Here is a 16,705-nt window from a genome sequence, read left to right as displayed (position 1 = left end):
GATTTTCAGCCAGGCTTAAGACCTGTTCAGAGCCAGGTAGAGAGAAGGAGCCTTTGAAGTGGCACAAGAGGTGGACAGAGTGACGAATAATGCCTGTCATGAAGCAGCCTCTACTTGCATATGAGGATCTCTTGGCTTGACCCCCTGGAAAATGGGATGTCCATCACTGGGGTGCTGTGAAAGGTGAAGAGCTGAGGCATCTTGTTCAGCTTGAAATGTGTGGACATGCCCTGGCTGGCGCCCTGTGCTATGAGGGCTTTGTAATGTTCAGCAGTGTCCTGGGTTGCAGTGTATTCTATTACCATCCTCAGGAGCTGTTGAAATCAGGTGGGGCAGTGTTTCCTTGCCTCCTCCCCCCGGACTATCTTTCTGTTATTGGCCCATCATTGTCCTGCCTCATGACTCAGAGATAACTCCCTCCGGACTATCTCCTGTTAATGAGCCTAATCAACACCTGGCCTCATGACTCATTACCCCATTGTGAGATGCTCCACCCAGAGGGAGGAACCAAGCATCCCATCGTGGATATAATCTGAGGCTGAACACCAGAGACAACCGTTCCACTGGATTTCCAGAGGACAGGAGCTACACAGCCACCACTGGACCTGAGGAAGAGCAGACCCATTTTCTACAGGATCACCGCTTCAGAGGACTGCAGCCACCATTCTACCAGACTGCTACCACCACCCTGACTAACAGGGTGTCAGGTTGTATCTTGACTCTGTCAGTTTGAACCAGTGTTTTCTTTTAGTATTTCCTTTCCTTTAATTTCCCCATTAAATTGTTATTCTGACTTGGTGCCTCCCACTGGTTTGTTTTCAAACTAGTACAAGCAGCCACCCCGAGAGTAAAAGAGCCCTGCTGAAAAGTTCCATCCTGGCTGCAAAAAGACAGTGCTGCAGTTCCTCTTTTCCCTTGAGGTTTGACTCAAATGTGACCCCACAGGGGTGAAGAAGGAGTTGCTTTCTGCTGGGAATGGCATGTCAGAGTTTGGTACCCTGTGTTGCAGCCTAGCTCAGACATTTCAGCATTGTGACAGTGTTGGTCAGCTGGCCCATCACTGCTGATCTCTGCCTGCTGCAGTGTGTTTTTGAGATGCCAGAAGCTAATGCCTGCTTGAACAGCCTTACAGCCACCCCTGTTCCCTATGCTTTCCTCAATTTCCCTTGTGATATTTAGTTATACCCAAAGGCCAAAATATGCTTTAACTGCTCATGTAACACTCACATTTTCTTCTGAAATTTTGCTGTCAAGCACAGGCCTTGACTATGACCTTAAACTGGCAGCCAGCTATTGCTGGCTATCAATCCACAAGTGAAACCCATGCTCAAGTGAAGATGATGCACACCAGCAGTACAGCACTGCAGCCTCCTTGTTCTGGATCAATAAAACATGCTCTTCATTCCTAAACAGTGTGATTTTCTCAGTCTGATCTCTTTCTCATCTTTATCTGATGGAAGAGTCAGCTTTGTAGAAGCGCTGTGCCTGGTTAGACAGCAAAACTCTTTAATGGTTTATATCACTGCTCTAAAAATCTAAAATTCACTTCAAGCCACAGCAAGGCAGAAGAATACAAGTCAGCTTACAGAAAATTAAGCATGCATGTATTCCAAAAACTTCCACTGCCCTTTTTCCTTCATGTCACGCAGGAAGTGGGAAAGCAGGGAAGTTACAAAAAGAAAAAAAAAAGTCAAAATCTCATGACCAAAGCATTTCAAGGAGCAGCAGAGCAATCGAGTGATTAGCACAGCACATATGAGTCCAAACGAACAAAAACTGGGGTTTGAGTGAGGAGACCTCAGAGCTTCACTCGAGAGAGGCATCTCTGTTTCCCCACCATTAACAGTGCTGGGGAATGAAGATCCTCTGTGCAAAGGTACCAATTAGTATTCAGCAAAAAAATCACAGCTTTAAACACTCGGATGACTGCACAGCTTCCTGCTCTCTGCACGCAGCAAACACGGGAAGAAATTAAAGAAGGGAGATTCTCCGGGATTTCTCTTCAGGGCTTTGTAAATTGAAGCTAATTAAGTGTCACAGAGGAGTTTTGCTGCCAACCAAGTGAAGGACTTGTGCATTTATACATATCACAGGCATGTCATGCAGAAAGCCATCAGACCTGACCAGATGAAACAGGAGATGCTAGAAAACCCCCTTTGCAGGCTCATGACCTTACAAATAATAAACAATTAGGAGTATTCTGTATTTATCCCTCAGGAGTTCAGATTTAGGCACCTCCCAGTGCCTAAAAGGAGCCTACAGAAAAGTTGTAGAGGAACATTTTACAAGGGCATGTAGTGATAGGATAAGTTGTAATGGCTTTAAACAGAAAGAGGGCAGATTCAGGTTAGTATTTCAAAGAAATTCTTTACCGTGAGTGTGGTGAGACACTGGCACAGGTTGCCCAGAGAGGTGGTAGATGGAAGAAAGAAACCCTACAAAGAGCTCCCACCTCCCATGTAGTGGAAGACAACTGTGCAGACACTACCAAATGTCATGTTTAACTACAAAAGTGAAAAATATCTTTGAAAATCCAGTCCCTGCTGTCCCTGTTTCTCAGTTCCACTGTCTGTAAAACTGGAGTAACACTAATCTAACGTAATTCAATCCAATCTACAGCAATCAGTAGTTACCTGTAGCAAATCTCAACAGAGGCTTTGAGGAGCTAAAACATTACAGCAATGGAGCCCACAGACATGCCCTAGCTGATGACTGTTTCTTCTTCACTCCTTATCTTCTCTCTTCTGAGGATAATGCATCAAAAACACAGTTCACTAAGTTCTGGTCAAGTTTTGAAAATTACTTTCTAATGTGTGCATGTTTTCACTTAGGACTTGATGTTTTCCCCACAGATTTTTACAAATTTTTCTGTCACTTGACCATAAAGTTATTTCTAAATGAAAAAATATACCTTCTTTAAAAGCACAACTAAATTTAAAAGCCCTCTAAATGTTACAAGCCAGAGCCATCCACCAGGAAAAAAAGACTAAACCAACTATATTTCCCCCCAAATAACCTTTCCAGCATTTGCCTCTTTCAGAGGTGTAAATATTTTAGATCTTCTTTCCTAAATATTGAAGAACCAGGGTAAAACTAAATGCTAGAATTTAAGAGTGCTAAGACTGTTGGTATAACAGGAGCTGTTGGCAGTTCTGACATAGCCTGGTTTTTCTTTACCATCAGCCATGTGCTGAATTAAGCCCACTGAAGTTATGACAAGAGGACTAAGGGAAGTTGTCACCATGGTGGCATTAAACCCATCTTAAGGGAGTGGAGAATGAGCCTTGGCTTTGGACACTGGAGTAAATACCCCATCTTTAGTTCTTGGAGCAGTAAGGGGAGGGCAATCTGCTGTGCAAAATAAAAAAAATATGGTACCAACAGAAAGCAGTGCATTTTTCAACACAAGATCTCATTATTGTTTAAATTTATTTAGAGCAAAATTTTTAAAAATAAGGCATGGCCTGAGTTACAAGTGACTAGCTAATGTTTGACAGGGTTCCCAAAGGAACCAGCAGTCACAGACACCTACATTGATATCATGCTCACAATTACAGACAAAGCATGATTTAACCTTGCCTGCTTTATCCACTTCTGCCTTCTGCTCCACGTAGAGATTCATAAATCTTCTGTGCACTGATATCAGCAGTTTTGCAATCCTTATTTGCCTATTTCAAAAGAGCTGGTATCTTCAAATTCACGTGAGCATCCTTTTTCTGTTGGTCCAGACAACAGGCTGCCTCTCCAAGGATTCATCAAGATTGAAATGCAGACATAAATCTAAGTCTGCTACCACAATTACCCTGATCAGAATAAACAAAGCTTTTCCAAGACCGGATTTTAGGAAAGTAGACCCGCTCTTTTTTCCCCAAGCTCTGACTGCTGCGCCTTGTATTTTTATAGATAAATCACTTTCAGGTTTGCTGATTACACTCTGGTATTCAGCCATCCATCTGGACACACAAGAAACATCCTGGATCTTGGGAACTGGCAGGCAAGAATTTAATACCATAATTCTTCCCACTTTTCTTGCCCGCACTGACAACTAGTAACACAGTAGACGAGGCTGATGCTACAAGAGGGATGCAATTTGAGATTAGGATGTCTACATTCAGGTGTTTATATGAGTACCAGGTGTCTAAACTCCTATTAGAGTCAACAGGGATCTAGTCAAAGGAAATCAATGGAATATAAGCAGCAAGTCAGGGAGCAGCCAGCCCACAGCAACCTTGCAGTGAGTTTCATCACTCCCTAGACACTACTATGTCCCACTGACTATAATGGGAGCTTAGGTATTGCCTGTCCAATCCCACTGGCTAAATGAAGATATCTAGCATCATTTGAGATGTCCCAGCATCTCCAAGACATACTGTTGGTGCTGGAAGACACAACACAGGACCTGTGGTAAGGTCGTGTCCCTGTGGAACACAGCTGGAAGGGATGTGTGGCATCTCACACAGCACTAGTGCAGAAAAATCCTGCCACTAAATTACATGTGAGCAGAAATAAATGTCTAAATATCGGTGCTGTAATCCTAAACTGAGTCCTATACTTCAAGGATCACCTTACACTGGTTTCCCAATTAGTGCAGAGAGAGAGTTTCAATCTTTCTGAGGACTCATTCAAGCCAACTCCCTTGCAGCACTTTGGCATTTTTTCACCTCTGCAGCAGCACTGGCTATAACATTTTTACTTTTTTTTTTTTTTTTTTGTTGCTGTTTTATTAAATGAAATTGGAAATCTTGAAAAATACATGAACTCTCATGGTTAGAAATGCTGTTACAGTGGTGCTCAGGAGTGCTATTACAGCACACGTAGACACGGAGCCAAAATGTGAAGATTTGTTCATATTTACACATCAGAAAGGAAGTTTCCCTCCAGTGATGCTCCAGTATACCCTTCTCACTCATCAAAAAATATCTGGTTTTTGGCAAACACTATCACCTGAACTCCATGGTGCTGTTGACAAGATCAGGCATGCTGGCTTTGAAATCACACATGGGACAGTAGATACCTTTTCTACCACACAGTGTAAGCATACAGCTTTGCTCTGGTAACACCTACATTTTATTATTTTACTGCAGTATTTGGGCGTATCTGTGCACTTCAGCCTCTGCAAAGAACAGCTACTTCTCAGGTAAATACAGTCAGTCTTCATATGAATGTTACAGTCTTAGTTAAATTGCCAAGTCTGGAAACAACAATGGTAGGACCACAGTGAAACTTGCTCCCTAAGTCTTTTTAATTTCTATTTCCAAAGCATGAGAGTATAAAAGTGACAATTTCCATTGAACAAAATATCAATTTTTTTTTCTGAATGATGTCCATATCAAAATCCAAATCTAACAAATGCTAACAAGGAAATAAGAAAGGATCTCTCAAGAAAGAATAAGTAATTTGTGATGTCTCTACAAACTATAATTTAACATGCAATAGGCCTCATTTTTGTACAATCACTAAAACTTTAAGCACTAGGAACTATCGCTCTTCATTAGTGATTCTTCAATAAATTGCATGTTTTACACTGAAAGCTTTAGAGGCAATTCTTCCATCAGCACACAGATTTAAGGATGTTGCTTCTGCTGGCATTACTGGAAGTTAGACATGGATATCCTTCCTGTGCTTAAAGAAAATAAAGACAATCTCCCTCTCTTTCAGTTAGTCCGTATCAGCTGCCAATCACAATTTCTCTGGTGAAAAATATATGCTGTAAAATATAATGAAGATACAGCAAGAAAGTATGTGAGGAAGGTTAACTGTTGGAGGTCACTTACAATATTCTGCTGTCAAAGATAGTTTTAGCATTTTTATCATAATGCTGTGATGGTGAACAGCATTGATCACTTTCCATTAAAATCATAAAAAGCACTGAAGTTTTCTAAAAAAAAAAAAGGATAAAAGAGAAAAAAACCCAACAAATTACTGCCATAACTAAAGAGTTTGAGGGTTCATAAACAAATTCTTTCCTCCCTCCTTCCTTGGCTAATACCTTCATCACTTCCACTGTGATCATGCATGGCTAGATGCAGCTTCTGAGTGGGAGCTTGAACTACCTTCCTAAGAGCCATCACTGCCTTTTCAGGGCCCCATTAAAGATATCTGTTTTTCAGTCTAAATCAGCCGCTTAGTGCCCCTGAGCTGATCAAACCAGCAAGGCAAATTATTTTTTGTGCTACAAATGCACTTTACAGGCAAAAATACACACAGATTAACCAAAAAAAAAAAAAAATACAAGCAAATTTCCCTTATCGTTTAATGTAAGGGAAAACCAGCTGGTTTTATTTACTGAAAGTAAATTAACTTCTTTGTAAAGTGGAGTATTCAGTGCCCTCCCCTGCCATAAATAAAACCCACCCAAAAACAGTAGGAGCAGAGCAGGCATAGGAAGCAAGCAGGAATGAACCCAAAATGAGGGAGTGAAAGATACAGACAGGGCACAGATATGCTCTGCAATACTGCTTCAGCCTTAGGGAATTCCAACAATATCGAGATAACTCAGGTGATTAAATTCACAACAAGTCAGAAAATGTGAAGGTACAGAGCATGCAGAGATCAGGACCTGGGAAATTAAAGGATAGTCCTGACCTGCTGGAGGAGAGATCTCTAACAGTAAAGAGTGGCTAAAGCTAGAGTAAGTGACTGAAAAACTTCAGTGGCCTCTGCTGGCAGATTAATTGTGCAACGGGTGGTCAGACAAGAGGACTGCCAGTGAGGCAACACAGCGTGTCAAGGGAATTGTGTTTCACTGCCTGCTCCCAGTGGGCTCCAGGCGCAGCCCTGAGAGGTGCTAACCAGTGTAAGAGAAGCCCTGTGACAATCAGCGAGCTCACACACAGAAATCACTGCTAAGAACCAAGAATATAAGAGGAAGAATAAAGTTCTAAGCTTGAGGGATGACCATAAAGCAATGAACAAATTTAAAATCTAAGTTCTTTGATGTAGGAAGCAGTATTCTGCTGTCTGGTTGGAGATCCTCTTGTTCAATCGAATCCCAACATGCAACTAGCATTCCTACAGAGTGCTGCAATAGAAATAACACTGATGTTGGTCCCTGCTGCTGGACCTTTCCTGGACTTGTAACCTGTGAAAAACTCTTTGATCCTCCACTTAGGAGAACAGCCAAAGTAGTGGCAAAAGCTCTGTGTGAGGTCATTATCCAGCAAAATTGGACTTGAATATAAAACTGCACTAAAAATCTGCAAACACTAGGATGGCTGGGATGTTAAGGGAAAGTCAAGAGCCTAGAAGCGTAAACTAATAATAAAAAAAAGAAATTCTGTGGTGTATCTGCTGCCCTGAGTAGCAGTAAATTACCAGCAGCACACATCTGTCTGCCATAATTTCAGCCTCTTCCTAGCATTCCAATTTGCCATCTGCAGATAATAAAATGAGCTGGTTTCAAAATGTTGACATCCTGCCCCTTTTCAATTTGCCAGCAGAGCTGAGAGGGGTTCCAGTGCCCACCACCTTTGTTAGTCCCCAACCTTCTCCCTGGGGCCCTCACCAAGGACAAGCCCTTACTTTGCTGCAGCATATTTTATTCTGCCTAATTGAAGACATGACACCTAGGAGGGCTGTACATGCTCTCTTTTTAAATTACCAAAGGTCTTATCACTTTAACAGCCTTCCTTTCAAGTGAGCTGAAAAATTGATGTGGTCCCTGCTTACCCTCCTTGTGCTACATGCCTGCAACACTACTGTCTTTTGGGTACATGCATTCCCTCCAAGGCTGTCTTTTGGAGCAAGGTTTGGATGACATGGAACAGGGACTGTGCAACCTACTATATTTCTGTCCCTTCTCTACCTTTTTTCCTTCATTCCAAGGAATGAATGGCACTAAAATTTGTTAAATTCTCAGATTTTAAGCACAGTAACATAAGGCCAACAATAAAGATAGAAGCCCCACTTAGTGGGTTACCAAGTTACCCTCCTCCACCAAAGAGCTCACAGACCATGCAAGGGAAGTGCTCATCCTTACTTTCACCAGTAAAAAACTAAAGCATGAGCAGAACCATTTTCCCAGTCACAGTGAGGTGCAACTACTGTTGACTGCTTTGAGTTCACATCACATCCCCAAGATCATGCTTACACTGGCAGGTTAAAAGCAGATTAGAGAAGTTTTCTTAATGGCAGCAGAGTCTGGCCTTCAAAATCAGCCACAACCTACAACCACATGACAATGTCAAGCCTAAACCACTCAGTCACCATCCCAATGTAACTCAGGGCTTAATCCAGGGATCAGGACATTCTCCTCAAGTGTTTTAGCCAAACTTTATTTATGTAAGTGCCATGAAATGCAAATTATCCTTGACTATACCTAGATAAATACATGGTAAATCAGTGTTATCTGATAATCAAACTATTTCATTGATAAGAAAAATTTTAAAAAATTAAAAATCCCACCATGTCAATCTGCTTGTTTTAAAACCAGCATAAAACGTCCTGGTATAATGCAAAGACCATAAACATCAAACTCTCCAGATTAGGCATGGGCAAACTGCATGAAAATAAATAAAAGCACTAAATAAATAAATGAATGAAAGCAAATCACTTTCCTAGGTTTACTTAACAGTGCTGATATAGAAATAAGCCAATTCCATTCTACTGAGCAAGAATTTGAGTCTGAAGATAATCCCTTTTCTTTTTTTTTTTCTGTAGCCTAGAGGTTCTTTGTACTCCCATTGAAATTGTGGCCTCGAGTAATCCATACAGCATTCACAGCATGATATTATATCTATTTTATTGGGAAACACAATAATCAAAATGCTAGAATAAATCTTCTTCCTATTATTTGATTTAAGTATTGAAGTGGCTAAGCTAATTTATTTTGATTATCAGCCCATTGGTCTTGGTATTATAAATTAACACCACAGTTTTGACAGAGCTTCCAGCTATCTAACGTCTGAAAATCCGATTTTGTTTAAGCACATATCATGCTAAGGTTTATTTTGGAAATTTCAATTAATAGTTCTGGTCAATAAAAAGTTAATATAAAGTTGTTTGCTGTTAAATGACATTGGCACTCACATATTTGCTCTGTCCTACACCAGTTAAAAAGCCATTGCACATTCCCAGTTATAGAGCTCAGAGCTCTGGCTGCATTTTTAAAGCACCAACTGTTAGTTAATTTTGTTAGCATAAACACCCAATAAAATTTTATGGTGTGTTCAGCTCTCATTAAAGATGAAAAACAGCAGCAGAGCAGCACCCACAAATAAACAGGGATGGTTCTGTCACCGCTGATGCCCAGAACTCATCAGATTCAGGGCTTCCTGTGCCTGAGGACACTGCAGGGATATGGAGCACAAAATCCCACACACTGCTGGGAACCCCTTGAGCTCCACCCAGCCCTTCCGTAATGCTCCAGGCAAGTATTTAATGAGGGAGGAAGGGTCTTTCTCCAGACCCTTAAAATAACAGCTGTTGTAGGCAAAGTACACCCTTGCTGGTGCATATTTGCTCAGGGCTACAAAAATCACAGCTCCTTTTGCTCTCCATCACCCAAAATATCCTCGACAGGATGCTACCTCAACACCAGGGCTAGAGGAGCCTGCTGTTCCTCAGGTTGCATCCTGTGGTAGGATTCCCTTCAGTCAGGGAAAGCACAACCCCTGCCAGGAGGTTTTTTGATCACTCAGGACACTTACAGCATTAGCCTGGCCATCTCCCTTTGGCTTCCCATCCTTCAAAGGGGTGTTTGAGCCTTCCTCTGAAATTTCTGGTCCTGACCCACCATTATTCTTCTTGCCAAATATCCTGCTAAGTGGACCTTTATAAGACAGCTGACACTCAGACAGTCCCAGGAAGCACTCAAGGGAACATGGCTGAATTAACTGCCAAAAGCCATCGGGTTTACAGGTAGAATTATAGAGAAAGCAGATTTCACTGTCTGAAATAATAACAAGATCAAACCAAGAAGTTCCCACAACTGTTACTCCTAAAATCCTTAGGGCTGGGTTGCTTAAGGCCATAGAAATTTCTAAAATCATCTTTCCATTTACATCAACAGAAGCAGAACTTCTCTCACTAAATTCAGTGCCTGTTCCAGATAGTGTCCACTAAAACTTACAGTTTACAAGAAAGTCAAAGAATGTAATAAAAACCAATTTCAAACACTTTCCCCTAAGTTCCTTGGCACGTCTTCTTGATTTAGAGTTCACCACTTGAAGTTTTGATGGGTTTTGCCTCTGCAGCTCTGTGGAAGTTCCTCCCAAAGGATGTAGAAGATAGAGGATCTACACAAATTGGTACAGGGGAAAGAGCTAAATCAACACTACACAGTTCCACTTCATGTACAAAATGAAACCTTGTTCCTTCAGGAGCCAAACTAATACCTGGCTCCCTAGTGCACAGAGGACCCAAGTCTACAGTTTCCTCTCCCTTCTTTGCCCACAGATTTTTCCTGCTGACACCTACCCTGGGCAAGGGATAACATGCTTCACAGAGAGGGATATGCTGCTGGGATATGGGGAGCACATGCTGATGAGCCTGCTGGCTCTTAAATGGACAGTGATTAGCATTGCCTTTTTTTCTATGGCAGAAAAGCTCAACTTCAGTCTGTAATCTCTACCTAGTCTGAAATTTTCACAGAATTTGAGATTGTTATTATTCTCTTCTGCTTGGTATGTTTGGTGGCTTACTCCTGGCACTTCACTGCCTGCAAAACCAGAGTAATTCTCCCAGCTTTTTGCTCCTTATTGTCAGCTTAAACCATAAACACGCTGAAGGCCAAGCCATTTCTGTCTGTGTGGGGTCACAACATGCAGCAGGATGGGGCACTGATCTTGTCTGTGTCTCTCATGCAGTGCTATATCAGACTACTCAGGAAGGTTGATGTTTTGAGTTGGAAGTGTAATTTCTAAGCCACTGCCCTCTGAGTAAGCCTGGATTTTGGAGGTAGCTGACTGATTATGTTTTAACACCCTGGTAGCTACATCAAGTCCTACTTAATACTTATTAGGTGTGGAAGTCAACCTTGAATTCCCACTAGAGCACTAAAATTGGGCAACTCAAAAATGCACTGCTTAGCTGTGCCCATGCAGGGTAACTTACCACTCACAGTAAAATACAATGTGCAAGCAAAGCTGAACTCATTTCCACTTCAGCAGTAACACAGAAGAGCCAGCACAACCTCCTTATCTTAATTTTTTGCATCCAAGAGTCCTAGAAATGCTGTGCCTCTACTGCTTCCATAACTTTGGAGGTATTGAATCTCTCTGCAATTAAACCAACATAAATAAGCAGTAATTCAATTGAAATCAGTGGAATTCATATGAGGGGAATAGTTCATGTAAAAGAGAAGATAATTGGATTTACCCAGTGTAGATGCAATAATCTCTTATTAATCGTTTAAGGAATAAACTATAAAAACAAACTCCCTCCAAATCTGTTAAAAGGATATTATGGACCTCTTGCCCACAGCTGTACAAAAGTTGCACCATCCCTTTAGATCAGGGCAGCCAGAACACCCTACATCAGCAGTTTGTTTTTCTCCTAGGTTAAATTTGTACTTTTCAAAACAATGAGAGAGAGAAACCAGGGGTACAATCAGAAATGCATTTTCAATTCAGCTTAATTGAGTGTACTTTAACAAACACATTACATTACTGCATTGAGTTGTTTTCATACCCACATTCTTACATACCAATACTGCTAATTCAGACAATTGTTTCTCCTTTAAAAGGAAAGAAAAAAAATAATCTGTCCAAATGATTTGCTGTTATCCTTGAGCATTCATTATTGGTGATTAAAAGTGAGGTTGCAGTTATTCAGGTGGATGTCCTAACTTTGTTTCAGCAAGCTTTTTTTAATGCTTACGTAAATAACACTGAGAGAGGAAAATTGGTTTTTTAGTATGTTTTACAGTCCAAAATGTGTGTCGTGTGTTGACACCAACAAAATCCATGATGGAAACAAGCCCCATTTTCTCAGGTTTAATTCAGCTTTGTTTCATTTTACTATACAGCCTGAGGGATTCTCATCACTGCTGTTGAGGCAGGAAAACACTTGTCTCACATCCACACATGAGGATTGGAATCAGGAAGAGGTTAAAGCCTGGCTCCACAAAATAAAGATACAAATGTCTAATAAACACATAATCAACCCTCCAAACACATAATCAGTTTGGATATTCATCAGTGGTGCCATAAACTGCATACGAGGATGGCAAAGGAGCTGGACTGACATCTCGTGGGACAACGGGGATCGGATTAGGGAAAGCTGATCCAGAAGACATGCACTGACAACGTCCAAGACTGAGCTCCACACAAAACAGCTAAAACAGCTGCAATTGTTCAAAAAGACAGTCAGAGAGAAGTTGGAAGAGACTGAATAGCAGCAGGGTTGTGCCAAATAATATGTCCTGATGTGCTGCTGAGGTTACTGTACAGAGCTGGGGGTTTAGACTGTACCCTCCAAATTGTGCATGTCAACCAATGGTTTGGCTAAAGGCATTTTCATCTAAAATAAAGAGACAGGAGACACTGTGAGCTTCCATCCTACTGACTCCAAAGAACAGCCCTGAACTCTGCTCTGGCCCTTCTGCAAAAGGAGAGAAGGGAGGGCTCCTGCTGTGGAGCAGCCTGTCTCCTGATGGGTACAACAGTCCCTAAAAGAATGGAAGCTGATGGGTCTCTGAATCCTCTTCGACACTTAGAAGGACACCAGATCCACAGATCCTGCTCCATGGGACACTTCCTTTCTCACTGGGTGAGGACAGGGATGGTCCTCAGATGAACGACCCCAAGTATAGCTTCTAAAGAAAGAAGTTACCTCAAATGATTTCTGTTGATTTTCCTCCCTGAAGACAGATGAATTGGGAGCCCCAACAAGAAACAAAGTGCCTTCTCACAGTGTCTTCCTTGGTATTAATTTAAGAAAAGAAGCTAAATTCAAGACACAATTTCTGTGTCTTGTATTGGTTGGTGTGGGGCTTTGAGCTGCTGAATAAAAGCCAAAAACCAGGAGCTGCAACATGCACTGTTGAAAAGCCTGAGTCCCCATATGGACTTAGCCCTCATTAATTGCTTCAAGAAATCTGTCAAAATGTGACAGCTTGGAACTGACCCCCAAATTTTTCTGGCAGGATCTGAGTGACTTTGCAGTAAAGTGCACTTCCTTAACCAGAGTCAAAGCCTGCTCCCAGCCCACACAAAAAGGGTGGGTGGGTTTTGTACAGACTCGGGCTGCTCACCACCCCAACCACCTCAACACATCAGAAATCTTCCTGTGACATAGCTTTTCATTACAGCATTGGGGTGAATCCTCTTGCCTTCCTCCCACAAATTGTCTTAGGAAAGGCAAAGGGATTAGTCACAGGCAGAAAAAAGAGCATTAGAAGCTGTATGTACACAAACTATTTCTCAAAAATAGTTCTCTCTAGACAATAAATCAGTATTTCAATAGCACTCATGAGTGGCTTAGAGCTTCTAGCTCTTGGTTAGAAACAGCTAAAAAACATTATATAGAAATGTTAAAAATATAGATACCTTTTAGTGGGCATGCATTACTAGAGTTTGGAATTACAAACAAGCCCATCTACTTAAGGGCTTTAATTGTATCCCTCCTTTAAAATGCTACCTCCCTTGCTCACCACAACTGAGCAAAGCTGTAAATCTTGCAAAAGAAATGTGAAGTCTAAGTGCCCATTGCCTAGCAAGAGGGAAACTCAGAAGAAGCCAGGAAGAAGAGTGACCTTACCTCAGTGAGTTGGCATTGGAGTTGACACATCATAACAACTTTTTTGGGGGGAGGAAAAAAACCCTAACAGGTTGTTTATTCAGCTGTGAAAACAAAGTGTTTGATTTATGATTAATTACTTGCTCAACGCACTCCCCCTTGGGAAGACCCCAGCCCTCACCCATGGCTGCCTCTTTGCCTCCACAAACTTTCAGTTCTTCTGGAGTTCCTTCTGTGCTTTTTCCTTTCTCTCATTCCCTCCCAATCTTTGCACAGCCTATGAAGGGCAGATGCTGTTGTAGCAACAGCCATGTGCTGACTGAGGTGCTGGGACAGGGTGGGACAGATTTCTCCCTGCTTCTTCCTCTACTCAGGTATTAAATAGTCCTTCTCTATTAAACAATTGATTTCCATGACACTTGTAGCAACCTGACACAACATTACTCTTATTCTGTCAACTTTGGTTAAAATTGGCTGCGAGTTCAAAAGTTAGGAGATTAGAAAAGTCAGACAAATCCCGTTTGTGGTTCTGTGTTTTGTTTATCATTGAGGTTTTGTTTGTTTGTTTGTTGTTCAGAAAAAAACTCCAAACAAATGAAACACAGATATTAAACATCTCACCAGCATTTCTAATTTCTATGCTTTAGAAGTCAGAGTCACAAAAAACTTGGCTATTCTGCCTCCTGTCTACTCCATCAGAGACCTCTTACCAATCAGTTACTTGACTTTTCAGCCCCATTTGATAAACTCTCGTTTCTGAACTCTGCAAGGTTTCCTTGAAACTAAATCAGTCATGCATGGAGCTTTCTGTGTTTTAATTAAATCCTGAAACCATCAATAATTTCAAACTTATGACTTGAAAAAATTGTATTTATTTCCTGTGGAAAAAATATCCACATCCTACAGCATTTGAAAATGAGACGAAAATGCCTTCAAGGCAAATAAAAGTGTATCAATTATCATGTGCTAAGAATATACACATTTGCATCCAATCTCTCTTCTGCATTAAAGTATTAGGTCAGCAGCTTGGTAGAATAAATTATTACTGATATGCAATAACCTTAGCTGTTCAACCCAAAACTCAAAGAAAACCAGAAAGTGCAAAGGAAGGAGGCCCAGCATTGAAATTACAGGCAAGATCCAGAGGACCTTTAATTTAAGGTCCTTGAATTATGCAAAGAGCTTAGGTATGGGTTCAACTTCAAATATATGATTAGTCATGGAGCCAAGTAAATAATTTCAGCAGACTCATCTAATCTGTTTGTTTACTTCCGCAGCCCTCATCATGTTGCATTTTTTAATACTCACACAACCTTATGACTAGTGGGTTTAACCCTAAAAACACTATATGAGAAAAGGAGGAACAACTGTATTAACTTCACAGAAGGGGAGGTACGAAGTAAATCTGTGTGCCTGAGAGTTTGTAGAGTCAGGTCTGCACTAACTAGACATGAAGTATACAACCAGGTGAGCAGCAGCAGCACCAGGATCTCAAACAACAACGCAACACCAAGTCTAGAGGATGGAACAGGACGCCAGTGTTAGGAGGTAAAATAAAATTTTAAAAAAGTTAGCACAGCGCCACTTCCAGTGAAAGGTAAATTTTGCATTTCTTTAGGGTGCATCCCATTAAGTATTATAGAATCATATCTCTCTACCAAATACTAGCCCCAAAAAGCATGTGAAATCTTGGGGAGGGTGGTGTGTCCACCATAACAGAGAAACATAAATAAATAAATAAATAAATAAACGGAGAGAAACACTTCAAAGAGTTGCAGAAGAACAACATCAGCAGAATTGTCTGTAAGAGGGCACATGCATCTGCCTTTAGAGCATTGATACTCTGCAACATAAAGTAGTTGTGTAGATGTAAGGGCTATGTTCATCACTACATAAAAACATTAATGCAAATTTGACCTGGATGAGCTGCAAGCACCCAGTTACATTTCGATTGAATTCAGCAGAGTGCACAATAACGTGTTTAATCTCAGCTATTTATTTTTAATTCTGGCTATGCAAACACACCGCGGCAAGAAGTAAAAGCAGTAGATGAAGCTGTACCTGATCCCACGTTCCACTCCACCACAAACCCTTACCTTCAAAGCATTTTATCCCGTTTGAAGCAGGTGCACGAGTTCCGACCGTTCCAGCACTTGAAGCTATGAGGCTACAGCACCCTGAGCGCCCGGTCCAGCACCCTCCCGGCTCGCAGCCCGAAGGGGTCACCCCTGCGCGGAGGGACGGAGAGCCATCCAGAGCCATCCGTGCCCCAGCACCCTGCGGGGAGGCGGCTCCACGCCCCGGGCGGCGGCGGGAGCCGGGGAGAGATGCTGAACTTCGCCAAGCGATGGGCTAGCGGGGAGAGCAGAGGCTGCTTCCCGGGGCCGGGGGGACACGCTCTCAGCTATAGGTTTGGGGACCGGGAGCCGAGGAGGGGGGACCAGGTATCCCCGCCGCCACGCAGCCCAGCGAGCCCCGCTCCCCGCGGGGCGGACCCCCGGCCGCTCTTACCTTGGAGCCCTTGCCGGAGCAGCGGACGTGGTTGCTCACCCCGGCCGTCTGGTTCATGCTGGGGCCGGCGGGCGGGCTGGAAAGTTGGGCTTCGGGCACGACTCTCCAAGGAGCGGCGGAGGGGGGATGGCAGCAGGCAGGGCAGGACGGGGTCTCCCCGCACCGGGATTCTCACCCGCACCGCGACTCTGCCCCCGTCCGCCGGGGTCTGCTCGTTGGCGGCGCTCCCGGCTTCCCGGCTTCCCGGCTCCAAAACAAAACCCGAAACACCCCCCCGGCCCCGGCACCGCTTTCCTCCCCCGCCCTCCGAAGCAGAGGCGAGGCGAGCCCGGCTCTGCCCGCCCCCCGCCCTCCGAGGCCGCCGCGGCAGCGGGGAGGGCTCGCCCGGCTGCGCTCGGCTCCGCTCCGCGCCCCGCGGGACGCTCCGCGCCCCGGGGTCCCGGGCCCGGCCTCGCCCCCGGCACCGCTCACTCCTTCGGCATCATTTCATTTAATCCCCCACCCCAGCGTGGGCAGT

General features: G+C 42.9%; 1 protein-coding gene across 1 annotated transcript in view; it reads right to left on the bottom strand.

The window, feature by feature from the left end:
• Positions 1–16,421, bottom strand: part of DPP6 (dipeptidyl peptidase like 6) — a 540,763-nt gene extending 524,342 nt beyond the window's left edge. Inside the window, exon 1 of the mRNA XM_032098969.1 lies at positions 16,189–16,421. Within this exon, the coding sequence (XP_031954860.1) occupies positions 16,189–16,245 (57 nt within the window). The 5' untranslated portion in view covers positions 16,246–16,421. The remainder of the gene's footprint in view (positions 1–16,188) is intronic.
• Between the last annotated feature and the right edge of the window lie 284 nt (positions 16,422–16,705).

This window comes from Corvus moneduloides, chromosome 1 (genome assembly GCF_009650955.1).
Source record: "Corvus moneduloides isolate bCorMon1 chromosome 1, bCorMon1.pri, whole genome shotgun sequence".
NCBI lineage: Eukaryota > Metazoa > Chordata > Aves > Passeriformes > Corvidae > Corvus > Corvus moneduloides.
The sequence above is the reverse complement of the archived record's forward strand: the minus strand, read 5'-3'. Positions and strand labels throughout refer to the sequence as shown.